We start from the raw sequence: 25,052 nt of genomic DNA on the forward strand, positions 1-25,052 counted from the left end.
ACGTTCCACCATTAGCAAACAGGTAGACAGTTGATACTGGTGCCCTCTTCTCTGTTCCATTCCAGGAGGCAAATGTTGGGAAGTATGGAAATGAAGCTCTGGGACCACTGCATAGTTCTGATACCCACCCTCCCAGATCCAACAGAACAGTTAATCCCCTAGAAACCAAATTTTTGTTCAGCTAAGGGAAACGCCTTAAATGCAAATAGCTGCTGGGTAGACTGGCTCACATCTGTAATACCAGCACTTTGGGAGGCTGGGGCAGGAAGATCACTTGAGCCGAAAAGTTCAAGACTGGACTGGGCAACATAGGGAGACTCCATCTCTATAAAAAATTTCAAAATTGGCCAGGCATGGTGGCTCACACCTGTAATCCCAGCACTTTGGGAGGCCAAGGTGGGTGGATCATGAGGTCAGGAGTTCAAGACTAGCCTGACCAGTATGGTAAAACCCCATCTCTACTAAAAATACAGAAATTAGCAGGCATGGTGGTACAAGCCTGTAGTCCCAGCTACTTGGCAGGCTGAGGCAGGAGAACCACTTGAGCCTGGGAGGCAGAGGTTGCAGTGAGCCAAGATCACACCACTGCACTCCAGCCTGAGTGACAGAGTGAGACTCCATCTCAAAAAAAAAAAAAAAGCAAGGCATGGTGGCATGCATCCATAGTCCCAGCTATTCTAGAGGCTGAGGTAAGAGGATCACTTGGTTGAGGATCACAGTAGGTGGAGGCTGCAGTGAGCTGTGTGATCATGCCACTGCACTCCAGCTTCGGTAACAGAGTGAGACTCTGTCTCAGAAAAAAAAAAAAAAGAAGCAGCAAATAGGAGGTGCCGTCTTACTTCCCATACCCTGGGGACAAAGGACATCCCTCCCTGGACATAGCCATTAGGGACTCTGCTGACCTGCCCTACTGCCACTTTCCCCCATCTTCCTGCATGTAATTGTAGAGAAGAGTGGATGCCCTGAGGAGCCCTTAGATACCTGAAATATGGTAGGGAAAGGGAGGTTCGACATGTGTTCTGAACCCCCCACCCAGGGGCCTCAGCCTACTTCAGATTACTCTCCATGCAATAAGGTTAAGAGCAGCTGTGTTTGTTTTCAGAACCAATCCACACCCAGGGGTGGGACCAGGCCTCTGTCCACTCCTCACCCTATATAGCAAAGTTCCAGCAGTTCCAGGGGATGATCAGCAGAGATACAGACCCCCACAGTTGTTGGGGCACTGGACCCTGCTATACAGGGCACCAGGTGAGGCCTGAAAGTCCAGGCACCCTGAGGAGCTGGGCAAACTAGGAGAGAAGACAGCGCTGGGAGAAAGGAAAGTTAGACCATGGACGGGAAACTTGGGAAGAAGTGGTTCCGGGCTGGGCCAAAAAACCTCATCCTACCCTGTTTCATTGACCTAGGTTTTGCCCTGAGTGCCTCCAGTGTGAGGTGCTCGACTGGCTTTGGGCTGCCTGTTTGGGTTGAGGGTTTGCTCTTAGGAGAGGCGTGTGTTTCTCCCATAGCCGTCACAAGTGAGGGCTTCCGAGGTGGAGGGCCCAGGAGGGTGGGGCGATAGCCAAGTTTCCATCCATCCATCCATCCATCCATCCAATTGACAAGCCATATCAGCTCCTTCAGGAATCCAGTCATTCATTTACATTTAGGTTAAAGACCCTCTCTCTGGTTCCTCTCCAGAAAGCAGTCTGGAGCCGCTCCCTCAACAGACCCTGGCCCTCCCCGGCCGGTCATCTACAGCCCCGCCCCTCGTTCGCCACGCCCCATTCCCCTAACCCTGGCCTTCTTTGTTTCGGAATTCGGTTGCTTACCCTCAGGTATCCCTTAACTCTAGGTAGGAGCACTCTGCAAGGATACGGTCAACTGCTGCTGTCGCCATGGTGACTATTGCAACGCCCTTTGTCTTCACCCCAGGAAAACGTCCGCGGAACCCGTCACCATGGAAACGAACTCTCGGTGCTCTTAGCGCGGCCTGAGCTCGCCCTGCCGCGTGGAAAGGGGAGGAGCAAAATGAAACAAAGGCGGGATTAATGACTTGGAGGCCACGCCCCCTCCGAAGAAGGCCCCACCCTGCCACGACCTCACCCCTCCCCGAAATAGTAATTCGGGGAAATACCCGGCAAATACTGGGGGAGTGTCTTGCCCCCAGCTTCCCTTAAGACCCACGGTCTCTGTAACGCCACAGCAAGTCCTCCCGGACCTCTCAGGGCGATCGCCTCCGGAAGCCCAGCCTCAGCCTCGCAAAGCCTCTAGTCCTTGGCCTTTTCGTTGCGATTATATTCAAGAGGGAGCTTCAGAGGGTGCTGTGAGGTTCCTCTTTGCTTCCCCTTTGCCCTCTTCGCTTTAAGAGGAGCCCTGGCTCTCTGATTCTTTTTGTCTATTGCTCTGTGTACTCACTTATTCAAGACATTTGTGTTGGTGCCTGCCGCTCCTCCCCAGTTCTCCATTACTCTGCCTTTTCTCTAATACAATTTATTTTACTCTATTTATTTAGACGGAGGCTGTCGCCCAGGCTGGAGTGCAGTGGTGCGATCTCGGCTCACTGCAGTCTCCGCCTCCCGGGTTCAAGCGATTCTCCTGCCTTAGCCTCTCGAGTAGCTGGAACCACAGGCGCCGACACCCCTGGCTAATACTTTTGTATTTTTGGTAGAGACGGGGTTTCACCGTATTGGTCAGGCTGGTTGCGAACTCCTGACCTCGAATGTTCCGCCCACCTAGGCCTCCCAAAGTGCTGGGATTTCAGGCGTGAACCACCGCGACCGGCCAATTTATTTTGTTTTAAAAACTTTATCAATGTTTTTATTTGAGACAGCTGTGGCGCGATCACTGCAGCCTCTACCTCCTGGGCTCAAGCGATCCTCCCACCTCAGCCTCCCGAGTAGCTGGGGCTACAGGCGCGCGCCGCCATGCCTGGCTAATTTTTTTCTACTTTTTTATTTTATTTTATTTGTAGAGATAGGGTCTCGCTAAGTTTCCCAGGCTGGTCTCAAACTCCTGGGCTCAAAATATCTTCCCGCCTCGGCCTCCCAAAGTGATGGCATTACAGTTGTGAGCCACCGAGCTTCGCCCTAATACAGTTTTTAAATTCATTCATTCCAAGGTTCTCGGGGTGGGCGGTGTGCTCAGTGGCGTGCGGTTTCCTCTCATATTTCTTCCTTCCCGCAGTATTTCTGGGCGGGCTCCTTCTGTCTGTTTCTTCCCATCTTCCCCCTTATCCTGAGACTGGATAATTCTTGCATAGTCTGGGAGGTAGCAGAGAAACCGAGTTCGAAGCCTCGACCCGAACCTTCAGACGGGAAATTGGAGCAGGTGGTGTAGTTCCTGGACACTAAGGACCTCCCTCTTCCCCGCAACCCGTAGCCCAACGACCCTAAAAGTAAAAACCCTGAGTCTCCGAGTCAAGACTGACCTGGCAGGGTGGGGACCGAGTAGGCAAAGTTGGGGAGCCCAGGGGGTCCCCAGGGGAGGAAATGGGTGAGACGCCTGGGACCGCGGTCTCCAGAATTCGCCTGGGAGGGAGGGTGGCGCTAAGGCGCCGCCTGCCTGGGGAGCGGCTAGTGTCCGCTGGGGCCGGATGCTTGGGTCCCTACGTGAGGTTCGCTCTTCCCAGGTTTCTTCCCCAGGGAACAGAGCTTGGGCAGGGGCCGCCCCCGCGTCCTACTGGAGCTCTGAGGTGCGGTCAAGCGCAGAGAGCGAACGCGCAGCGCCAGATTCTGTGGGCGCCGGAGATCAGGCCCAGTGAGCCGCAGCTGAGCTTAGGTGGGACAGGAACAAGGATGAGGTGGGGAAAGGCGCTGGGTTCCTGGAACCCCAAGGGGACACTGAACTGGTACGTGTCGCTTGGGATCCAGGTGTCTTCATTTTGGGATGTCTGACAGGTGTCCCCAGGGTATGGGAAGTGGGACTGGGCACCCCATTTGCTTTTTTAATTTTTTTTTAGATAAACCACGTTTCCTATCTTGGAAAATGGTGCCACTCACTTATGCAAGCCTACTCCTGTTCCCTCACTCCTCGTTCAGTCCAAAAGCAAATCTGTCGTCTTCTAAATATATCTCAGGTTCATGAGCCTAGCCTCCTCGTCCCGCCGGTCTTCTGCTGGACCAGTCCGCCATCTTGTGACCGGACTCGGGAATAGCGCCCTACTTCCCGGTGGCCTCCACTCTTGCCCCAAAGGCAATGTGTAGCCATGGCAATCCTTTGCAAAGAGAAATCAGATCAAGTTCCTCCTCTGGCGAAATCTCTCTGGTCAGGGGTTTAACCGTCCAGGTGCTCCTGGCAGCACTCTGCCCTCCCCACATCATTGCTCGTTGACTCGTCTCCTCAAGCAGGATGTTATGCACCAGAGTGGCTGTGGGTGAGGACATTCTGTTCCTCTGGCTGGCCTGGCACTGATTTCCACCCTGAGCTGGTGTTGACTCTCTCCTTCCTCTTGGCCAACCACTCTTCCACCACCAATATAAGCCCACACTGGAGGCCAGCAGGCAGTCATGCATTTTATGGCAGGCCCTGCAAGGAGCAAGAGTCTGGGGCCTCTGTGCCTCCACAGCACCCCTCAAGCCCTGTACATGGTCTTCTTAATAGTGCTGGTCATGATGAGTTTGGCATTTGGTAAGTGGATCTAAGGGGTCAGAAGGGTCTCCTGGCCTACGGGATGGAGAAACCCACAGACACCAAGCATCTGGGTACATCTGTCCAGGACGCTCAAGTAAACACAGGCAGGAGGAGAGATGGGATGGATGGGTTTGGTAAGGAATGCCTGCTCATGGACTGATGTGCACTCTGAAGGAGAGTTCTTTCTTTTTTTTAGATTGAGTCTCACTCTGTCTCCCAGGCTGGAGTGCAGTGGTGTGATCTCAGCTTACTGCAACCTCCACCTCCCAGGTTCAAGCGATTCTCATGCCTTAGCCTCCCGAGTAGCTGGGATTACAGGCACAAGCCACCACAACCAGCTAATTTTTGTATTTTTAGTAGGGATCGGGGTATCACCATGTTGACCAGGCTGGTCTGGATCCCCTGACCTCAGGTGATCTGCCCACCTCGGCCTCCCAAAGTGCTGGGATTATAGGTGTGAGCCACCGCACCCAGCCTCTGAAGGAGATTTCTAGTGACCACCCCAGGGCTGTCTCACTCCACAGCAGTGACCTGAATAGAGATACTGAAGAAATACTCTCCAGATCTGAGAGCAACACAGAATAGGGAGGGTTAGGGAGTGTGCTGGATGACAGAATCAGAATCCACAGGATAGAACAAGACAGTCCAGCCTGCTGGCCTCCCCACTTGCAAAGCACCAGCCACAGAGACATGGGATTCAAAGCATTTGTTTAGCACTTAACTCTGCCTCACAGCAAGTGCACTGCTGGGTCTGGGGACTGGTTAATGTGTGCTCTGGGCTTAGGACCGCAGGAAAGAGGGGATGTATATACCTGCAGTTGGGGAAGGAAGCAGAGCGTTGGGGCTTTGGTGGTTTTCTGAGATAGGAAGGGAAGGAACAGTGGGATTGAGTGGCCTGGAATCAGGCAGTGGTGGGGTGTGAGGGAGAATGAGGTGTCAGTGGGGTCAGCACTTCTCTGTATTCTAGGTAAGTTTGTTCCTATCAATTGGGAACCCCCTCAACCACTTCCATTCCCCAAATACCTGCGCTGCTACCGATGCCTCTTGGAGACCAAGGAGCTAGGGTGCCTTCTGGGATCTGACATCTGCCTCACCCCGGCTGGCAGCAGCTGCATCACTCTCCACATAAAGAACAGTAAGTGGTTTTCTCCTGCTGTGGGCCCAGCACTCTCCCAAACTGAAACTCTCTCGGCCTCCTAAACTGTACTCCAAGACCCCATAAGACACTGCTCCAACAACCCTGTCTGTCCATTTTTTTTTTCCTGAGACAGTATCTGGGTCTGTTGCTCAGGCTGTAGTGCAATGGCACAATCTTGGCTCACTACAACCTCCTCACTACGTTCGCCTCTCCAGTTTAAGCAATTCTCATGCCTCAGCCTCCCAAGCAGCTGGGATTACAGGTGCGCAGCACCACAAACCGGCTAATTTTTTGTATTTTTAGTAGCGATGGGGATTGGCTATGTTGGCCAGGCTGGTCTCAAACTCCTGACCTCAGGTGATCCACCTGCCTCGGCCTCCCAAAGTGCTGGGATTACAGGCATGAGCCACTGCACCCAGCCTCTTTCCTTTTCTTCAGAGCCACTCTATCTCCACTTCCACTACTTTCTCTCCTCAGTCTGTAGCTGAGTAGCTTCCACCCTATCAAGGTGCCCAGACTTGACGGGGACCCTCCAGATCTCCAGGTGCCCTTGCCTGTCCTCAAGCTGCCTGCTCCCCCCTCTCTTTGCAGTTACTGCTGGCGTTGCTCTTCTCCTGCATCCTCCACTGCTTCTTCAGTCTCCTCCACGGAGTCTTACTCTCTCTGACCCTTACTGGTTCGTGTTCACCAAAGTTTGGTCCTTAGCTGCCTTCCCACTTCATATACTCTCTCCAGAGGATTTTACCTGCTTTGCTGGCTTCAACCAGCAGCCACATAGCACTCTTCTGAATCTGAATGTTATGTCAAACAGCTCTCCTCACATCCCATTGGCCATTGGACATCTCCACCTTGCTGAAAATTGACTCCTTCTTGATGCCTGCTCTTCTACAGATCCCCTATCTTTCTTCAGTTAGAAAAAACATAAGACATAATATGTGCTAGGCACTGTTCTAAACACTTGCAATCCACTGAAGCAGGTATGATTACCATCCCCATTTTACAGATGAGGAAACAGAGCTGCAGAAAGGTCATAACCTTGCCCTAGTCTCACAGGAGCTGAACCAGGATTTGTGATGGCTCCAGAGACGGTGCTCTGAACAACCACTGCATGCAGCTGCCTGTGTTCAAATCCTCTCGTTACCCTTTTAACATAGCTGATGCATAGACATAGGTCAAATATCAGACTATACAAAACCATCAATGCAAAGCTTCCCACTACTACCCTAACCCACCTGGCTCCCCTGCACACGTGGCCACTTTTTTTTTTTTCTTAAAAGACGATCCCTCCCGCAATGTTTTGTGCACATTCTACCCTGCACAACTATGCTGTTTAGTATTTTTTCACCTCTTCTTTCCCCCCAAGGTAGTAGCATCCCATTGTAAACATTATTCTGCACTTAACAGGGGAACTGAATGTTTCAATGTCAGTTTGTAAACAGCTTCCGTGTTTTATTGACCTGCTGCGTACTGCCCGATAGCATGGGCATATCACAGCTGATTTCCTCATCCCACTATTGATGGGCATTTAGGCCATTTCTCTCAAGCAGGGCAGCAGCAAACATCCCTGTACATGACTTCTTGGGATGCAGGCACAAACATTTTTCTCTATTGTGTATAACAGCGGGAGACATCATCTTATTCTTACTTTTGGTCTGAAAAATAATGACAAAACACCTCCTTCCTGCCATTCAACCTCCAAAACATTTCCCAGCTTTTTCTCGCATGCTCCTATGGTGCTAGTTCTTCCCACTTGGCTCAGTCAGTCAGTCCCAGCTCTCCCTCCAACCAATACACTTCAAATGGCTCTTTTCCTCCAGTCTTGCAGAGAAAGGAACTTTAGTGGAGTTCCACGGCTGGTGGACACTAGGCAGCTCCGCCTTTGCCTAACTCCAGGAATCCTTTCTTTTCTTTTTTAAAGATGGGGTTTTGCCACGATGGCCAGGCTGGTCTTGAACTCCTGACCTCAGGTGATCCACCCACCTCAGCCTCCCAAAGTGCTAGGATTACAGGCGTGAGCCACTGCGCCCGGCTCAGGAATCTTTTCTTTTTCTTTATTTTGGTTTATGAGTGAGGGGATGAGAGGATCGGGGCTCTTCCTGGGGACCCCTGTATCACTGGTGCCTGTGGTCCTTCCCCAGTCAGTGGTTCTGACATCATGGTGAGTGACTGCCGAAGTAAGGAGCACATGAGTGATTGTTCAAATACCCGAACTTCTCCGGTTTCTGGCTTCTGGATATTCTCTCAATGCTGCTTCCTGGATTTCTGCAATGACCCTCAAAACAGAGGACACTATACCTTAGAGTGACTGCAACAACCTTTGGCATAACATTCCATCCATTTCCAGCCACCTTCCTGACTTCTATCTGGGCTTGGCCAGGACTTCTAGTCCTTCATACCAGCTCTCCTTGCCTCCCTCCAGTCACGGGACCCCAGCCTTGGTCTTCCTCTTGGTTGATGCCCTTCAACACCCCTACTCCCACTCTGCACCTCCCAGTCCCGCCCCCACCCACCCCCAGGTTTCCTCTCTTGTCCCTAGTCCCTGGGTGTTTCTCCAAAATAAATTTGTGTGCAAACTGTTTGTTTGGTTTGTCTCGTTCTTCTGGTGGAGGTGAAGGCTGAGGGAGGTGCACCTGCTGACTGCCTACCATGGGGGCAGGTAAGGGGCCCCTAGCCCTGCTGAGCTCTGCTCCTGCCCTGCCTTGGTATGTGATTCAGCTCTAGACCCTAAAAGGGGAAGAGGAAATGAAAGCACTCCTATGGTGAACACCAGAAGGTCAGGGCATCCTTGGCAGTGCCGTCAGACCAGAGCTGTGTGGGAGCTGGAGGGTTTAGAGGGCTATCTTGGTGGGAGTGGGGGCTGCAAAAGGACCAGGCCCAGATACAAGGAGGTGGGCGAGAAGGCCACTCTTTTTTTTTTCTTTTTTAATTTTTTTATTGTCCTACCTCTCTGCAGAAAGGCCACTCTTTTTTGAGATGGAGTCTCACCGTCACCCAGACTGGAGCAGTGATGTGAACTCGGCTCACTGCAACCTCTGCCTCCCCGGTTCAAGCGATTCTTCTGCCTCAGCCTCCTGAGCAGCTGGGATTACAAGCACATTTCACCATGGCTGGCTAATTTTTTGTATTTTATTAGTAGAGATGGGGTTTCATATTGGCCAGGCTGGTCTCGAACACCTGACCTCAAGTGATCTGCCTGCCTTGGTCTCCCAAAGGGCTGGGATTACAGGGATGAGCCACAGCCGGGCAGAGAATGCTACTCTCAAAGAGACGTTAGGTTAATTGGACTCTTGGTCTCTTCAATTCTGGGCCAAGTTCTTCAGCCTCTGAGGGTGTTTTCCAGGTTGACCTGCTAGAGTTGTATAAACCTGGGCCTTTCTCTTATACTGATGTCAGATGTCATGAAGAAGGGTGGACCTAGCAAGGTGGGGGTTGGAGGGCACATTAAGGATTTGTACCTTTGTACTCCAACTGCCTCATGACCTAATTATCATTGGTTTGGTGTCTTCCGTCAAGAGTACAGGCCACAGAGATTTGTTAACACGTGTGCAAAACACTGTGCAGGTACCAAGTTACTGTACAGTGCCATTTCCATCAAGCACAGACAAAACTCATCTAAGCTACTACCAGTCAGGACAGCAGCTACCCCAGAGAACTGGGGAAAGCACCTGGGAGGGATACACAGGCAGGCTTGGCTGCAGATAAAGGTCTTAATGCTGACTTGGTGGCTGGTTACACAGGTATGTGGTTTACAAAAATCCATCTTGTGATATGTGTAAGCTTCTGAATGCTTCACCAAAAAGGTTTGAAAATAAATAAATCGGCCGGGCGTGGTGGCTCAAGCCTGTAATCCCAGCACTTTGGGAGGCCGAGGCGGGTGGATCACGAGGTCAAGAGATCAAGACCATCCTGGTCAACATGGTGAAACCCCGTCTCTCTTAAAAACACAAAAAATTAGCTGGGCATGGTGGTGCGTGCCTGTAATCCCAGCTACTCAGGAGGCTGAGGCAGGAGAATTGCCTGAACCCAGGAGGCGGAGGTTGCGGTGAGCCGAGATCGCGCCATTGCACTCCAGCCTGGGTAACAAGAGTGAAACTCCGTCTCAAAAAAAAAAAGAAAAAAAGAAAACAAATAAATCAGCCAGGTGGGCATGGTGGTGTGCATCCATAGTCCCAGCTACTTGCAGGCTGGAGCAGAAGGATCACTTGCGCCCAGGAGTTCAAGGCCAGCTTAGGCAACATGGCAAGAGCATTAAGAAAAAAAGCCAAACACTGTGTATGCTTTTGACTCTAAGGCAAATACAGTTTTTTGAGAGGAAAAAGGTGCTAACTTCCACTTACGTATCCACATTTACATGCGTTTTCTCAATCATCTGAGGCACTATCCCTACTTGACAGGTGACCAAATTGAGCCTGAAGAGACTGACTTACCCAAGGGGTAAAGGAGCTGGGATTGGGCCTCCCAGCCACAAAGCTGCACTGCTTTTCAGAAAAAAAAAACGTTTCATAACCCAAGCACTGGGGTAAAAGACTTGGAAGGGCAGACACCTGGCTATGCTCATCTGGGTATCCTGCCGCTCAACACTGAGCCTGGCTCAGAGCAGTGTATGTTCGGTATGTTTTTTTAGTGTATAGAAAAGGCTAGAGTTGTATCCATCACTGCTTTCTATATGCTTGCAATATTTCAAAATTAAAATATTAAAATGAAGATGCAACCACTACGGCCCAAGGAGTGCTCTCTGTACTTGGCCCCTCAACCCTGGAACCCGAGGGTGTCCTAGATGCCACATCCTTAAAAAGAACTAAGGAGAGCTGGGCGTGGTGGCTCACGCCTGTAATCCCAGCACTTTGGGAGGCCAAGGCGGGTGGATCACGAGGTCAAGAGATAGAGACCATCCTGGTCAACATGGTGAAACCCCGTTTCTACTAAAAATACAAAAAATTAGCTGGGCATGGTGGCACGTGCCTGTAATCCCAGCTACTCAAGAGGCTGAGGCAGGAGAATTGCCTGAACCCTGGAGCCGGAGGTTGCAGTGAGCCGAGATCGCGCCATTGCATTCCAGCCTGAGTAACAAGAGCGAAACTCCGTCTCAAGAAAAAAAAAAAAAAAAAAAAAAGGCCAGGTGTGGTGGCTCACGCCTGTAATCCCAGCACTTTGGGAGGCCGAGGCGGGTGGATCACGAGGTCAAGAGATCGAGACCATCCTGGTCAACATGGTGAAACCCCGTCTCTACTAAAAATACAAAAAATTAGCTGGGCGTGGTGGCGCATGCCTGTAATCCCAGCTACTCAGGAGGCTGAGGCAGGAGAATTGCCTGAACCCAGAAAGCAGAGGTGGCGGTGAGCCAAGATCGCGCCATCGCACTCCAGCCTGGGTAAGAAGAGTGAAACTCGTCTCAAAAAAAAAAAAAAAAAAAAAAAAACTAAGGAATGGCAGAAGGCCAGGGTCGCAGCAGCAGGTGACTCTGGGATGTGGCTCTGAGTTCCTGAGTCTTCCTGGTTTAGAGAAAGTTTCTTTTTTTTCTATTGAGACTGAGTTTCATTCTTGTTGCCTAGGGTGGAGTGCAGTGGCATAATCTCTGCTGGCTGCAACCTCCACCTCCTAGGTTCAAGTGATTTTCAGGCCTCAGGAGTAGCTGGGATTACAGGTGCCCGCCACCACATCTGGCTAATTTTTTTTTTTTTTTTTAACTAGAGATGGGGTCTCATCATGCTGATCAGGTTGGTCTCGAACTCCTGAACTCAGATGATTCCCTCCCACCCTCCCCACCCCCCGCCAGCCTCCCAAGTGCTGGGATTACAGGCATGAGCCATGGTGCTTGGCTGATTTCTTTTAAGTGAAAAGACCTGGCATCTTCAGGGTTTAATGTTCTTTCTAGGTTTTGTAGGGTATGTTTAAAGCTGGGAACACCCACAGTCCCTATGCTTTGATCTCCAGCTGAGCAGAGGGTGGGGAAGGATGTGTACCCTTTATGGGGGGCCGAGAGGAAGCCACAAAAGAAAGTGCCCTGCAACTCTATCTGGATCCCACACCTCATTAACCACCCCCCTTTTTTTTTTTGAGATGGAGTTTCACTCTTGCTGCCCAGGCTGGTATGCAATGGCTCACTGCAACCTCCGCCTCCCAGGTTCAAGCAATTCTCCTGCCTCAACCTTCCCAGTAGCTGGAATTACAGGCATGTGCCACCATGCCTGGCCAATTTTGTATTTTTAGTAGAGATGGAGTTTCTTCATGTTATTTAGGTTGGTCTTGAACTCCCGACCTCAGGTAATCTGTCTGCCTTGGCCTCCCAAAGTGCTGGGAATTACAGGCGTGAGCCACCAGACCTGGCATTAACCCTCTTTAACCTGTTTATACCTGCCCACACTTCAGCCTGACCCCACAAACAGTGTGACACAGATTTAGCCCAGTCCCAGTTTATTGTGGAGGAAAACAGGGGACATGGAGCTGAGCAAGACACACCCTTCCCTCTCCTCTCACAGGCCCCTAGGGAGGTGGGTGTCAGAACTCAGTGAGGGGAAAGGGGGCTGAGGAGGCCAGAGACTAACAAGAGAGGACAGAAGAGAGAACAAGACCAGGACAAAAGGGGGGTGGTAGAGACAGTGAGACAGGGACACAAGATTGCCAAGTCTGGGTATCTGCATAGAATTCTATTCCTCCTCATTCTTTTTTTTTTTTTTTGAGACAGTCTCACTCTGTTGTCTAGGCTGGAGTGCAGTGGTGTGACCTTGGCTCACTGCAACTTCTGCCTCCCAGGTTCAAGCAATTCTTCTACCTCAGCATTCTGAGTAGCAGGATGCTACTCCGGGATTGGAGAGGTGCGCCACCACACCCGGCTGATTTTTGTATTTTTAGTAGAGACAAGGTTTTACCACGTTGGCAGGGTTGGTCTCAAACTCCCCAACTCAAGTGATCGAGCCGCCTCAGTTTCTCAAAGTGTTGGGATTACAGGCGTGAGCCACCATGCCTGGCCTCCTTATCCTTCTTGCTGCAAGTTCAGTCTGGTAGTGGGTCTTAGAGACGGACAAGACAGAGGAAAAAGAGGTAGATCTAAATAGGCAAGTGACCAGATTGAGAGAGATGGGGGATACTGGAACACTCATAATGGAGAAGGAATGGAGGATCCACTGTGACTTTCCCAGGTCAGCCTGTCTGGGCAGAATCCACACTAGAGATTACTTTCTAGGAGGAAGAACAGTACCAGTGTTCAAGAGATAAATTACACCAAAGGCATATAGATGCTGGTGGTACACCAGAGGGAAGCCTAAGAAATCACTGACCAAAGAACGTGGGTGTTTTCAGAGGGGAGTGCAGGATGCCGACAGTGTCAGAGAGAGACACTTGCACAGAGTGGAATTCAGGAAGCGTGAGGTGTCAGAGTCCAGTCTGGGGAAGAACCAAAAGTCCTGAACTATTGAGGAACAAATACATGCGGCGCAGGTCAGCAAAAGACAAGCCCAGGTTCAGGGGCAGTGTGGCCACGGGGTCCAGGCCATCAGGCTCCTTCCCAGCATGGAAACTGGGGAGGGGCAGTGAGAGGTTCAGGGCCTGGTAGAACCACTGAATCTGCCAGTCAGACAAAGGCAGGGCCAGGGGCCTGTCATGGGGCTTCTGCTGGGAGCTCTGGAGCTGGGGGCTTGACCAGGAGTTGCAATAATCATACTGGCAGCACTGGGCCTGATACCAGTACTCTGCAAAGTAGGTGTTGCGTTTTTCTTGGCAGCGGTAGGAATTGTACTGTCCACAGCCTCGAACGATGAAGCGAACCTTGACATCTGAGGGAGAGGGGAAAGCTGATAACCTCTTCCAATAGCTTCCTATAGTCCACAAATGCCAGCCACTGACTGTCCCCATCTCTTACCCAGACCTGACTTCTAACCCACACTCCTTCAAAAAAAGCTAGAAAAGTGAGCTCTGCCGGCCCCCTAGAACCTTAGACCCCTCCTTCCAAGATGCTTCTCTCTTCTTATTTTTTTGAGACAGAGTCTCACTCTGTCACCCAGGCTGGCATGCAGTGGTGCAATCTTGGCTCACTGCAACCTCTGCCTCCTGGGTTCAAGAGATCCTCTCACCTCAGCCTCCCGAGTAGCTGGGATTACAGGTGCACATCACCATGCCTAGCTATTTTTCTGTAGAGACAGGGTCTCACTATGTTGCCTAGGCTGGTCTTGAACTCCAGAGCTTAAGTGATCCACCTGCCTGAGCCCCCCGAAGTGCTGGGGTTACAGGCATGAGCCACTACGCTCGGCCCCTCCTCTCTTCTTGTACCCCACACCTGGAGCAGTGCTGATCTGTGAGAGGAGAGGAGACCAAGCCATTGGCTGCCCCACTAGCAGCCCCTTCCTGGGAGCTTATTTACCATAATAGATGGTGATCACCATGCATGGGGATGAGCTGCTGATGGTACACTTCTCTGAGCCTGAAATGCATCCTACAGAAGGGTCTTCTAAGAGGCAGAAGTGGCAGGTCCGGATGTCAGGAACAGGAACTGGGGAGGCAGAAGAAAGGATGGATGGGGGCACTGGCTCACTCTCAAATACCCTGGCCAGTAGGAAGCCCAAGTATCCACGGCCAAGCTCCACCCCCACCCTAGACTCAGTTACCCCTCCCTCCCTCCCTGCCCCTGGGCCCCACTTACCCTTTCCCACCGCGAAGCCCACCATGACCAGCACACCTACAAGCACATAGGCCTTCATTGTGGAATTCTGGGGAGACGGGCAGTTTCTAAGGGATGCCCTGAAACCCCACCTTCTTGTGACTATGCTCCTTAATCCTGAGCTGCAGGGTGGTTTTGACAAGGTCTGAGCAGGAGCTACTGTAAGTGCAGAGCTATATTCCTGCCTGCTGCAGCATTCTGGCTGGGGAGGAAGTTATTAATTTGGCAGGAGGGACAGACAGTGTGTCCTCACCCACAAGGTCTGGTTCCTGAGTGTGGGAGCAATGTCCCAGATGAGGCAATACCTGGTTCTTTATCCAGTGTCTGCCTTGGTCCTGCATACCTTCCAAAGGCCTATTCCCTCCCATGGGAAGTCCATGGGAGTGGCACTATGTGCCTCCCTAGGGGCCTCTGCCACTATGTGCTGTCTTCCTCATACAACAGAGCCAGTCCCCACTGTGCTGGGAGAAACTAGCCAGGAAACCAACCATCCACAGTCTCAGCTCCCCCAACAGGAGGCACACAGACATCACTGAGCAGCAATTCTAGACCCTGTCCCGCCTCATTCCACCCTTTAGTTACAGTGAGTTTAGGGCTACTTTTACTTTGAAACCAAAACTAGGCCAGGCGCAGTGGCTCACATAATCCCAGCACTTTGGGAGGCCAAGGCAGGCAGATCACCTGAGGTCAGGAGTTTGAGATCAACATGGAGAAACCCCGTTTCTACTTAAAATAAAAAATTAGCCAGGCTTAGTGGCGCATGCCTGTAATTCTAGCTACTTGGGAGGCTGAGGCATGAGAATTGCTTGAACCTGGGAGGCGGAGGTTGCAGTGAGCTGAGATTGCACCACTGCACTCCAGCCTGGGCAACAAGAGCAAAACTCCATCTCAAAAAAAGATGGAGTTGCTGATTAAGTCCCTTACATAAACAGACAGTCACAGGTATCCAAACAAATACTTCTCATCTTTGAAACATGCTTCTTCTATCTTTTTCTTTTGACCTTGCCCTTCATCACATGCAGTCCTAGGAATTCTGTTCTATACTAAAAACATCACCCAATCCACTGAGCACAAATCTGTCCTGGTTTTCAATCTGGAGAGGTTGGGCTGGGCCATGAGGGCCCTGAAGTCCAATATACCATCACCTTCCCTTCCCCAACCACAAGCACCAGCAGACTAGCTCATGGCCTTTTCTTACACTTTATTTCATATTCCCACCACAATAATGACTCCTTTAATTTAAACTAAAAACCATACAGGGTTCCTGAAACGGTGGTAAAAAGGAAAGGAAGTGTCAAAGACTGCAGGACAGGTGGGGTGGGGAATCAGCGAATCGTCTTGACTGGGCTCTTGAAGTTGCTGGCGGCTTGGAGTTGCAGCTGGTAGGCCATCGGATGGATCTTGAAACCGTAGAGCCTGGGCCAGGGCAGAGGTCAGACGCAGCAATATGAGCCCCATCCAGGCCCTGCCAGTGACCTGCATTCCCACCTTCCCACCTGAGCTCCTACATGGACCTGTTCAGAGCTTAAGCCTAATAGTTTCCAACTTCTCAGCTCAAGAACATTCTATGATAAGATAACTGAAGCACAGACCATCAAATAACTTTCCCATCAGTCACTTAGCAGGGAGATGTCCCGATTCTGGGAGAAGCAGGCCTCAAGAAAGGGACATGCTTCGTCCTCCCTTCTCTCTAGAGGATCTTAGGCCTTTCCTTTGACCCTTAATAACTCTCCCTGCTCCCTACCTGGGCACAAACTGGTTGGCAGGTCGTTTGGGCCGGTACTCGGGATGCACCATGAAGAGCATGTGAGGGAAACCAGTGCCAAAATAGGCGCCATCCGTGTGATGGTGCCGCGATGACTTGGGTGTGTATACGTCCATGCACTTGGGACAGTACAGCTTCACCATGGCTTCACCTGGGATGTCTGAAAGGCCTGGGAGACAGCCAGACTCAGCAGGCCAGGTAGCCCCCCTTTCCCACCCTCCCCTCCCCTCAGGACTCGGGCCCTAATGTGCTGAGCCCAACTCCTTTCCGTAAGACTGTCACACAGTGCCTTCCTTTCCCTGCTTCAACACTCACCAATGGGAAGCATTGGCTGGTTCTCACAGTACACACGGGGACAGTAGCCAAAGTCTCCCTGCTGGTACTTTTCCAACTGAGGTGAATAAAATGGAAGGGGTTGGCAGGTAGGTGTTAAGAGAAGAGGTAACTCCCTTCTCAGCCCAACCCACATCACTTTGTCCCCCCATCCTCCCACCTCTGTCCAGAGGCCCCTTCTCTGGCCCAGATAGGCTCTCAAACTCTTATGTTGCCTTTCTTCCAGTCAGGCAGGCAACAAACCATCAGAGCCATTCACTGTTTGTTCCTTGAGGAAGAGCCAATCTATGACAACTCTCTGTTCAAGGTCTGTCTCCCTCCCTGAAAACGATCCCTTCAGGATGACCCCCAACCAGTATTAAATTCACTGGCCCAAGTTCTGGGATTCTTCCCCTCTTCTCAGCTAGCTTCCTTAACTGGGCTGAAACATGACTTCTTGCTGCAGGAACCTGTTTCTCTTACTGCTCAGGAAGAGGCAAGTGGGAGCAGAGAGGCCTCACCATCTGGGCGATGCCACGGTTGGTAAGGATGTAGCGGGCGTGGATCAATCCATAAAGCATCTCAGCTGCCTGCTCAATCAAGTCACTCTGGTTGGGGTTGTCTTCCAGTTCTTCATCTGAAACACAGCCCAGCCAAATGCAACCACTTGTTTTTCAGCTTTCCTAGGTGCCCTGCCCACACCCAGGGGCTGCTAGCTATTGTTTGCTTACTACCTACTTTTGAGCCTTACCCTATCCAACACCTGGGTATGTGACCCAGAAACCTGGGCTTCTGACGCTTTCACCAGCCCAAGGCAGAGCTCTGCCTTCTCTTCACACCTCGTCAGCCTCTGCCCTCTCCTCTCCCCTCCCTCCCAACTCCCTCCTCAATACATAAATGCAACAATATCAATGCAGAAGATCAAACTCCAGACGGGAAGGTCCAAGGTAGGAGAAATAGACAGCAAATGAGACTCATGAGGAAACCCATTTTGGAACAGATCCGAACTGTGGATTTAAAAAGCATGGGAACAAGTGATACACGTCACAAAACTAGACAAGAGTCAGGTGGAGGATCAAAATAAAGCATGAATTTGGGGTTAAGAAAATCAGAGAACCAAAAGAAATTTCAGAATTCAAGCAAGTGAATAGGGATTTGAAGAGAAAAAAAAAGTGCACGCACACACACAAAACAACCCTGAGGGTGCCTCACCAGGCTCCAGGTCCAAGATCATATCTAGAGCTTGTCGATAGTGAGGGACCTGCTCATTGAGTCCAGTAAGATTAAATTTGTCCTGGATGTAGTCTTCATCCACCTGTCAGGATATGGAAGCCAAGAGGGAATCCCTATCAAAATCTCCATCTTTAACGTGGACAAAATGCTCTAACTGATGCCTTGTTATCAACATAACTGCATCTGTTCCCCCTTGTTTCTCACTTGAAACTCAGCAGAAGTACTTGCGTCTCTCCTCAGTTCACCTGTCCTCCCTCCCATAAAAGCTTCGGCTTTTGTTTTCTAAGGATAAGCAGGTACAGCAGTCTTTTTCTTAGAGAGACATTCTTTTTAAGATTTCTATCCTTATTCCTGTCCCCCATCTCTAGGAACCAGTTTTGTCCTCTCAGCTTGGCTAAGGAAGGTGGAAGCTGAATGGCATGGTTTCTGTACAAAAGATTTGGATACGTAGCATTTCAATTCTCCTAACGGCCACCTGTGACAGGTATTAGCAGTGCCACTTTAGTAATAAAAGACACAGGCTGGGTGCAGTGGCTCATGCCTGTAATCACAGTACTCTGGGAGGGCAAGGTGGGCAGATCACCTAAAGTCTGGAGTTCCAGACCAGCCTGGGCAACCTGGTGAAACCCTGTCTCTACTAAAAACACAAAATTAGCTGGGCATGGTGGCAGGCACTTGTAATCCCAGCTACTTGGGAGGCTGGAGCAGGAGAATCACTTGAACCTGGAAGGCAGAAGTTGCAGTGAGGTGAGATCACACCACTACACTCCAGCCTGGGTGACAAGCAAGACTCGGTCTCAAAAATAAAAAAAAAGAAAAGAAAAAGAAAAGGACACAAATTGCCTAGTCCAACGTTATATTGCTGGAGGGTGACAAGAGTTGGGACAGGCCCCAGTTTTGCCACTTTAGCACAGTTTTGTCAGGGGTTACTGAGGGGACTCTTCATTGATGGGAAGTTTTCAAGTGGCATATAGGAGAACGGTGTAGAAGTGGAATATGTGGAGAAACGTCTAGTGGGAATGTATGTGGAGCTGGTAAGTAGGGAGGTTGAAGAGAACTCACTTCACAGAAGAATTCATTGCCACGGAGCCCACAGAACCAGGAAATCCAGGACACCTCCTCTGAGCTGCTCATCTTCACGTCAGCTGGAAAACGAAGAGTGTCAGTAAAGCTCAAGTTCTCCCTCCTTGCCTCTGGTATCCTCCCTCCTCCCACATTCGGCCCTCCAACCACGGGAGAATTTAGAATTTGGAGCCACCCTTTTTTAAAGGATCCCAAACTCTGAAGCACTCCTCTCCAGCTCCTCTAATTTACATCTCAACTCAGCTCCTTTTCTTTGCAGTTAAACATACTTTCGGGTCCCACCACTTGAGAGAAGCCAACAGATACTTAGACCCACCAGCCTGACCCACATCCCTGGAGCTCCCAAAGGCCAGGGCCCGCTCTACTTCGTGTCAACTCCAGCACGGACCTCGGCTCGGGTTCCCTACCACTGCAGCTCTCTGCATGACCCCGGCGCCTTTCCCAAGGGTTTCGAAGTTTATCATTCTCAAGCAAGAGCCGGGTCCCTCCTTTTCTTACGGGCTGGGGGCGACCGTCAGGTCCCTTTCACTGGAGTCCCCACATCCCGCCTCCGCTCCTCAGGCCACCTCTCCCTCTTTTGTGCCGGACCTGGTCGCTTCCTCCCCCGCCCCCACATCAAAGTGCGGAGACCCCATGTGCTGCTCCCAACGACAAGAGACTCTGAGCAGCGACAACCTCAGACTCACCGGCTGGACGGGGACCGGAACTGGGGTGGGGTAGGGAAGTTACTAGTTCTAAAGAACGGCGGCGACCGCTACAGCGCAGGCCGCGGACCCGACCGCGGCAAGCGAAGTGGGTTGGCGGGGGGGGAGTGGAAATTGGGGAGGGTGGGGAAGAGGGCAACACGCAAGCGCCAAGGGTCAGGTGCCGCGATGGATGCCGGGACGCGGAGTCCCCGGTAGAAAGAGAAACTGGTGAAATGAAGGAAAAGCGAACTACCAATCCCAGGATGACCCGCGCACGACCTGGCTGTCACGAAGCCCCGGAGGAGGACGCTTGCGGGCGGGGCCGCAGCGAGAAGCCACCGGAAGCGGAAGCCAGGTATGGCGTTTGGGGCCAGGGAGCCTGGGAAATATAGTTGTGTGCTCACTGGGCGAAAAAGCCGAGATGGGGCGGGGAAACGAGGGAGCCACTCAGGAGCCTTCCCCCCAGCTCTCCTCACAGTTCCCCTCTAGTTCCAGCACGGCGCGGCGCGGCGCGGCGCGGCGCGGCGCGGCGCTGATGCTGCCCAGGGGACTGGCCCATCCCCGGCCAATCCGCTGGGTCCTTCTTGCCTGTTGAGCCCCTAGTGCAAGACAGTCCCGCCGGACACCCTTGACTGGCCTCGTTTTCCCCCCCGGCTCTGGCCTCATGAGGCTAGAGGTGCGGTTTGGCTCCGTGCGTAGGGACTTGTTGGGTTGGGTGGGCTGGGCTGAGCTGAGCGTTGTGAGAACCAGAACGGCCCAGTGCGCTAACCTGAGGTGGCGCCAGTCATTCTGCTCGTCCCCTTGCACGTCTCCATTTTCTCTTACGCTCTAAGGGTGACCTTAGAACCCTGGTCAGAGTAATGGTGAGGGGCAGGCGTGACGTTATTTCATTTCTCGGCATTCCACAGGTTTCCCTCCGCCTCCTGAGGGCCTTTCCTAACCTGGAGAGTGGATTCCCAGCTCCAGAAAATGGGCTTGGAGCGGGGAGCCACGTTGAGGAAGGCGAAGGGCATTGTGGGGGCGTTAGGTAAAAGTAGGACCCCAACCGACAGATCCTGGTGCTCGCGCCAGCTGGGCGCGCAGAGCTTTGCGCGTTTGCTATTGGAAAGGTTCCAGCGCGGGAAACTGAACTGGGAGCTCTGCGTATGCCTGAACCCTCAAGTACTGTTGGTTGTGGTTTTTGTTGTTGTTGTCGTCGCCACGCATGCGTCTGCGTGCCGTGTAGCTATTTGATTGCGTCATGTGTCAACTCTTTTGATTAGAATAGCGCCATTTTGCCGTACGGAAGCTACACATCAACGCAGACTGGAGCCTCTCCTCGAGATCTTCCTAGGGAGTGACTTCTATTTCGGAGGAAACTCCAAAATGGTATCGAGGAGGATTTAAAGGGACAGGCTGATTTTTTTCTTAATGGTATGTGTGTTTCACGGGGTGGTAAAATGGTTTCAGAAAGAGGCTGGTATTTATTGTTGGTGGGGGCGGGGGCGGGACGCAGGACCTCTGGACGACTGTCTTGTGGAGTTTTATTAACCTTTGCTAAGGAGCAGAGTCGGTTATTGTAGGGCTCCGTGTTTTTACACATAACCTCTTTCCCTTAGGCCCTGCGGGGTCCTAAGTTGTGGGGTCACTTTAGCGGCAGGAGGGTGCTTTTTGACTAGTTTTTCTCATCCCAGCATTTCCCTGGAGGCTTCGGTTGCTACAGGGGTCACCAGTAGCTTGGCTTGCTTGTGTCATCCTTTCCTTGCCTGGTTTCATTTTCTCATTTCTCCCAAAAGCCATGTCCCGGCCCTTCCTCATCACCTTCACCCCAGCCACTGACCCCAGCGACCTCTGGAAGGATGGGCAGCAGCAGCAGCAGCAGCCACAGCCCGAGGAGCCAGAGTCCACCCTGGATGGGGCTGCAGCCCGAGCTTTCTATGAGGCCCTGATTGGGGATGAGAGCAGTGCTCCTGACTCCCAAAGATCTCAGACTGAACCTGCCAGAGAAAGAAAGAGAAAGAAAAGAAGAATAATGAGGGCAGCTGCGGCAGAAGCAGTGGCAGCAGGACCATCAGGAAGACATGGACAAGGAAGATCCCTTGAGGCTGAGGACAAGATGACTCAGCAGATACTGAGGGCAGCCCAGGAGGGGGACCTAGCAGAACTCAGGAGACTGCTGGAGCCCCATGAGGCAGGAGGAGCTGGGGGGAATATCAATGCTCGGGATGCCTTCTGGTGGACTCCACTGATGTGCGCTGCTCGAGCAGGCCAGGGGGCAGCTGTGAGCTATCTCCTGGGCCGTGGGGCTGCCTGGGTGGGGGTCTGTGAACTAGGGGGTAGGGATGCGGCTCAGCTCGCTGAAGAAGCTGGTTTCCCTGAGGTGGCTCGCATGATCAGGGAGAGCCAAGGAGAGACAAGGAGCACAGAGAACCGGTGAGGGGAAACTTTAGTTCAGACCCATGTTTCAGTGTGTTCTGCCTTTCCCAGCCACTCCACACCAGAGGCCCCAGCACAGTGCTGAAGAGTTCTTTCCTTTTGCTCATGTGTAAATTGCCATGGTGGTATAGTCAAGTGGTTATGAATGTGAGCTCCCTGGATTAATTTATTTTATTACTTTTTTGAGACAGGGTTTCGCTCTTGTTGCCCAGTGATCTTGGCACACCGCAACCTCTGCCTCCTGGGTTCAAGCGATTCTCCTGCCTCAGCCTCCAAGTAGCTGGGATTACAGGCATGCTCCACCACACCTGGCTAATTCTGTACTTTTAGTAGAGACAGGGTTTTTCTATGTTGGTCAGGCTGGTCTTGAACTCCCAACCTCAGGTGATCCATCTGCCTCAGCCTCCCAAAGTGCTGGGATGATAGGCGTGAGCTACCATGCCCAGCAGCTCCCTGTATTTAAAGCCTCATTCCACTTACCTGGGCAAACAACCTAATGTCTACATGTCCCAGTTTTCTCATCTTAGAAATGGGGGTAGTAAGGATTGTTGTTAGTATTCAGTGGGTTAATACATGTAAAATGCTGGGTGCGGTGGTGCATGCCTGTAGTCCCAGCTATTCGGGAGGCTGAGGCTGGAGGATCTCTTGAGTTCAGGAGTTCTAGGCCGTAGTGCACTATGCCGATCAGGTGTCCTCACTAAGCTCGACATCAATATGGTGACCTCCTGGGAGCAGGGGACCACCAGGTTGCCTAAGGAGGGTGAACCGGCCCAGGTCGGAAACGGAGCAGTTCAAAACTCCCGTGCTAATCAGTAGTGGGATCATGCCTGTGAATAGCCACTGCACTCCAGCCTGGGCAACATAGCAAGACCCCGTCTCAAAAAAAAAAAAAGAAAAAGAAAAAAAATACATGTAAAATGCTAGAATAGTGCATGCTGCATAGTATGCGATATACGAATGTTAGCTGTAGTCATTACTTAACCATTAGTATCCACTTGACAAAGAGCTTGCTAGGCCTGGTTACCATTTTTTTCTTATAACTATTCTGCTCTGAGTCCAATGTGGTTTAAAAAAAATTTTTTTTTTAAGACAAGTTCAGTAGTGAGAAGCGGGGGAAAGTATAGTAAGGAGTTTGATCTATCACTGATTGAACAATCAGTTCAGATAATTCATCACCTTTGGATCAGCCTGGATCCCTCATTAAGTAGGAAGGATGGCAGTTTGTTCCTTTTTTTTTTTTTTTTTTTTTGAGACAAGGACTCACTGTTGCCCAGTTTGGGGTGCAGCGGTGCAATCTCAGCTCATTGCAACCTCTACTTCCTGGGCTCCAGCATATTTTTTGTAGAAAGTGGGCTTTGCCAGGGCATGGTGGCACATACCTGTAATCCCAGCTACTTGAGAGGCTGAGGCAGGAGAATCACTTGAACCTGGGAGTTGGAGGTTGCAGTGAGCTGAGATCGCGCCACGGCACTCCAGCCTGGGCAGCAGAGTCAGACTCCACCTCAAAGAAAAAAAAAAAAAAAAGCAGGTTTTGCCCAGACTGGTCTCGAACTCCTGAGCTCAAAGCAATCTGCCCACTTCTGCCTCCCAAAATGTTGGGATTACAGGGGTGAGTCACTGTTCCCAGCCAGCAATTTGTTCCTTAGAAAAGCTGAAAGGATCCTGTCCCACCCTGCCAGCCCCTTTTCCTTCTCCTGCCCTTAATACTTTTTCTTCTTCATCTGCAGGTCTCCCACTCCTTCCCTCCAGTACTGCGAGACCTGTGACACCCACTTCCAAGATTCCAACCATCGCACATCCACTGCTCACCTGCTGTCACTGTCCCAGGGTCCTCGGCCTCCCAACCTTCCACTTGGGGTGCCCATCTCCAGCCCAGGCTTCAAACTGCTGCTGAGGGGGGGCTGGGAGCCAGGAATGGGGCTCGGACCCCGGGGCGAGGGCCGTGCCAACCCCATCCCCACTGTCCTCAAGAGGGACCAGGAAGGACTAGGCTACAGATCAGCACCCCAGCCCCGAGTAACACATTTCCCAGCTTGGGATACCCGAGCTGTGGCTGGGAAGGAGAGAGCCCCTCGGGTGGCCACACTGAGCCGGAGGGAGGAGAGTAGGAGGGAGGAGAAAGATAGGGCTTGGGAGCGGGATCTAAGGACTTACATGAACCTGGAGTTCTGAATTTGGTAAAGTCTGACCCTGGTCTGCTGAAGTCTGAACTTGGGTCTCTGACCTGGGCCCTTTGACTTCCGCTTCCTGGGATCTGCCCTGGTGCAGACCCTTGGGTTTTGGTCAGTGGGCTCTGCCTTTGCAAGAGACGGGCTGAGAGTGAGAAATAAATCAACCTTTTGTGGTTTATTCACTTTTCTGGAAGCTGTTTTGAGGAAGCCAAACTAGCCTGGGAGCCACATGCAAGTCCCACCTGAGCCAGAAGGGGCAGCCAGCCTCTCCAGGTGGCGTGTTAAGGTCACCTCCCTCCCTGCCAGACTGGATTTACTTTCAGGTCCTAGCCCCTCTTGGGAGTGCCCCGCCTGTTCTTTCAACCCGCCCTGGACCAGGAATTGCTGAGCTCAGTGCAAGTCTCACCCCCCCCAGGAAGAGTTTCCTGGCTACTCCAGCCAGTTCACTGATATTACAAACATAAGTCCATATACTATGTGCAAAGAATACAGGTAAAGACATTCCCAACCCTCAAAGAGTTCACAGCTGGAAGGGGCAACAGCCATGTGATCAAATATACAGGATGATAGGGGAAGTCAGAGAAGGCCCCTAGAGATGAACATGGGTAGGGTTTTGCTGAAAAAGGTCAGTGCAATAGGAAGGACCACGATTATCAAGCTTGTACACTTAGTTGAACTGGGACCAGAACTCTGGCCTCCAAATATAAACTTTAAGTCAAGGTTCTTCGTTCCACCTGTTTGACTACACCTTTCCATACTTCCCCACCCTCCCACCACCACACCCTTGTCTTGCTTATGCCAGGTGCTAGGCAAAGGAAGAGCTCACTGTTGTGAAGCCTAGGAATTAAAATTTGCAGAGAGGGCCAGGGGAGGGCTGTTCGGTTTGCAAGACTTCTCTCATTTTTTTCCTTTCTGGGAAAGCCTTTCATGAAGTTTTGGATGCAAAATGGAGGAGTGGTAGGGATGTGAAAAAGAGCCCAGGGGT

At 51.5% G+C, this 25,052-nt stretch overlaps 4 protein-coding genes across 6 annotated transcripts; 2 read left to right on the forward strand and 2 right to left on the reverse strand.

The window, feature by feature from the left end:
• Positions 1–4,487: 4,487 nt before the first annotated feature.
• On the forward strand, positions 4,488–8,176 carry LY6G5C (lymphocyte antigen 6 family member G5C). The gene is made up of 3 exons (XM_010332265.3): positions 4,488–4,608; positions 5,579–5,750; positions 7,892–8,176. The coding sequence occupies exons 1-3, from the start codon at positions 4,488–4,490 to the stop codon at positions 8,052–8,054; spliced, it is 456 nt and encodes a 151-aa protein (XP_010330567.2). The 3' UTR covers positions 8,055–8,176.
• Positions 8,177–12,146: 3,970 nt separating this feature from the next.
• Positions 12,147–15,483, reverse strand: LY6G5B (lymphocyte antigen 6 family member G5B). The gene is made up of 3 exons (XM_010332269.3): positions 14,385–15,483; positions 14,106–14,234; positions 12,147–13,521 (listed from the first exon to the last, which is right to left on the reverse strand). Exons 1-3 carry the CDS (start codon positions 14,440–14,442, stop codon positions 13,121–13,123), a joined length of 588 nt encoding a protein of 195 aa, XP_010330571.2. The 5' UTR covers positions 14,443–15,483; the 3' UTR covers positions 12,147–13,120.
• A 105-nt stretch (positions 15,484–15,588) lies between these two features.
• On the reverse strand, positions 15,589–19,615 carry CSNK2B (casein kinase 2 beta). The gene is made up of 7 exons (XM_010332266.3): positions 19,482–19,615; positions 18,775–18,857; positions 17,692–17,794; positions 17,001–17,116; positions 16,483–16,558; positions 16,147–16,336; positions 15,589–15,818 (listed from the first exon to the last, which is right to left on the reverse strand). The coding sequence occupies exons 2-7, from the start codon at positions 18,844–18,846 to the stop codon at positions 15,728–15,730; spliced, it is 648 nt and encodes a 215-aa protein (XP_010330568.1). The 5' UTR covers positions 18,847–18,857; positions 19,482–19,615; the 3' UTR covers positions 15,589–15,727.
• A 205-nt stretch (positions 19,616–19,820) lies between these two features.
• GPANK1 (G-patch domain and ankyrin repeats 1) lies at positions 19,821–24,245 on the forward strand. 3 transcript variants are annotated; one of them, XM_074398257.1, is made up of 4 exons: positions 19,821–19,836; positions 20,744–20,894; positions 21,257–21,893; positions 23,624–24,245. In XM_074398257.1, the coding sequence occupies exons 3-4, from the start codon at positions 21,259–21,261 to the stop codon at positions 24,066–24,068; spliced, it is 1,080 nt and encodes a 359-aa protein (XP_074254358.1). In that variant the 5' UTR covers positions 19,821–19,836; positions 20,744–20,894; positions 21,257–21,258; the 3' UTR covers positions 24,069–24,245. The 3 variants fall into 3 exon arrangements, with proteins under 3 accessions (XP_074254358.1, XP_010330574.1, XP_074254359.1); XM_010332272.3 differs by lacking the exon at positions 19,821–19,836 and adding an exon at positions 19,890–20,157; XM_074398258.1 differs by lacking the exons at positions 19,821–19,836; positions 20,744–20,894 and having other exon boundaries at positions 20,903–21,893.
• The last annotated feature ends 807 nt before the right edge of the window (positions 24,246–25,052 follow it).

This window comes from Saimiri boliviensis, chromosome 4 (assembly GCF_048565385.1).
Source record: "Saimiri boliviensis isolate mSaiBol1 chromosome 4, mSaiBol1.pri, whole genome shotgun sequence".
NCBI lineage: Eukaryota > Metazoa > Chordata > Mammalia > Primates > Cebidae > Saimiri > Saimiri boliviensis.

What these genes read in the sequence shown, in the direction of transcription:
- GPANK1 (XM_074398257.1), top strand. Translation starts at nt 21,259, where the DNA reads ATGTCCCGGCCCTTCCTCATCACCTTCACCCCAGCCACTGACCCCAGC. An exon ending in ACAAGGAGCACAGAGAACCG is followed by an intron (nt 21,894 to 23,623) that starts GTGAGGGGAAAC and finishes CTTCATCTGCAG; the next exon opens with GTCTCCCACTCCTTCCCTCC.
- CSNK2B (XM_010332266.3), bottom strand. Translation starts at nt 18,846, where the DNA reads ATGAGCAGCTCAGAGGAGGTGTCCTGGATTTCCTGGTTCTGTGGGCTC. An exon ending in CCAGCCAATGCTTCCCATTG is followed by an intron (nt 16,337 to 16,482) that starts GTGAGTGTTGAA and finishes GCTGTCTCCCAG; the next exon opens with GCCTTTCAGACATCCCAGGT. An exon ending in GCCAACCAGTTTGTGCCCAG is followed by an intron (nt 15,819 to 16,146) that starts GTAGGGAGCAGG and finishes GCCCTGGCCCAG; the next exon opens with GCTCTACGGTTTCAAGATCC.
- LY6G5C (XM_010332265.3), top strand. Translation starts at nt 4,488, where the DNA reads ATGCATTTTATGGCAGGCCCTGCAAGGAGCAAGAGTCTGGGGCCTCTG. An exon ending in CATGATGAGTTTGGCATTTG is followed by an intron (nt 4,609 to 5,578) that starts GTAAGTGGATCT and finishes TCTGTATTCTAG; the next exon opens with GTAAGTTTGTTCCTATCAAT. An exon ending in CTCCACATAAAGAACAGTAA is followed by an intron (nt 5,751 to 7,891) that starts GTGGTTTTCTCC and finishes TTCCCCAGTCAG; the next exon opens with TGGTTCTGACATCATGGTGA.
- LY6G5B (XM_010332269.3), bottom strand. Translation starts at nt 14,442, where the DNA reads ATGAAGGCCTATGTGCTTGTAGGTGTGCTGGTCATGGTGGGCTTCGCG. An exon ending in GGGCTTCGCGGTGGGAAAGG is followed by an intron (nt 14,235 to 14,384) that starts GTAAGTGGGGCC and finishes CTGCCTCCCCAG; the next exon opens with TTCCTGTTCCTGACATCCGG. An exon ending in GGTGATCACCATCTATTATG is followed by an intron (nt 13,522 to 14,105) that starts GTAAATAAGCTC and finishes CCTCTCCCTCAG; the next exon opens with ATGTCAAGGTTCGCTTCATC.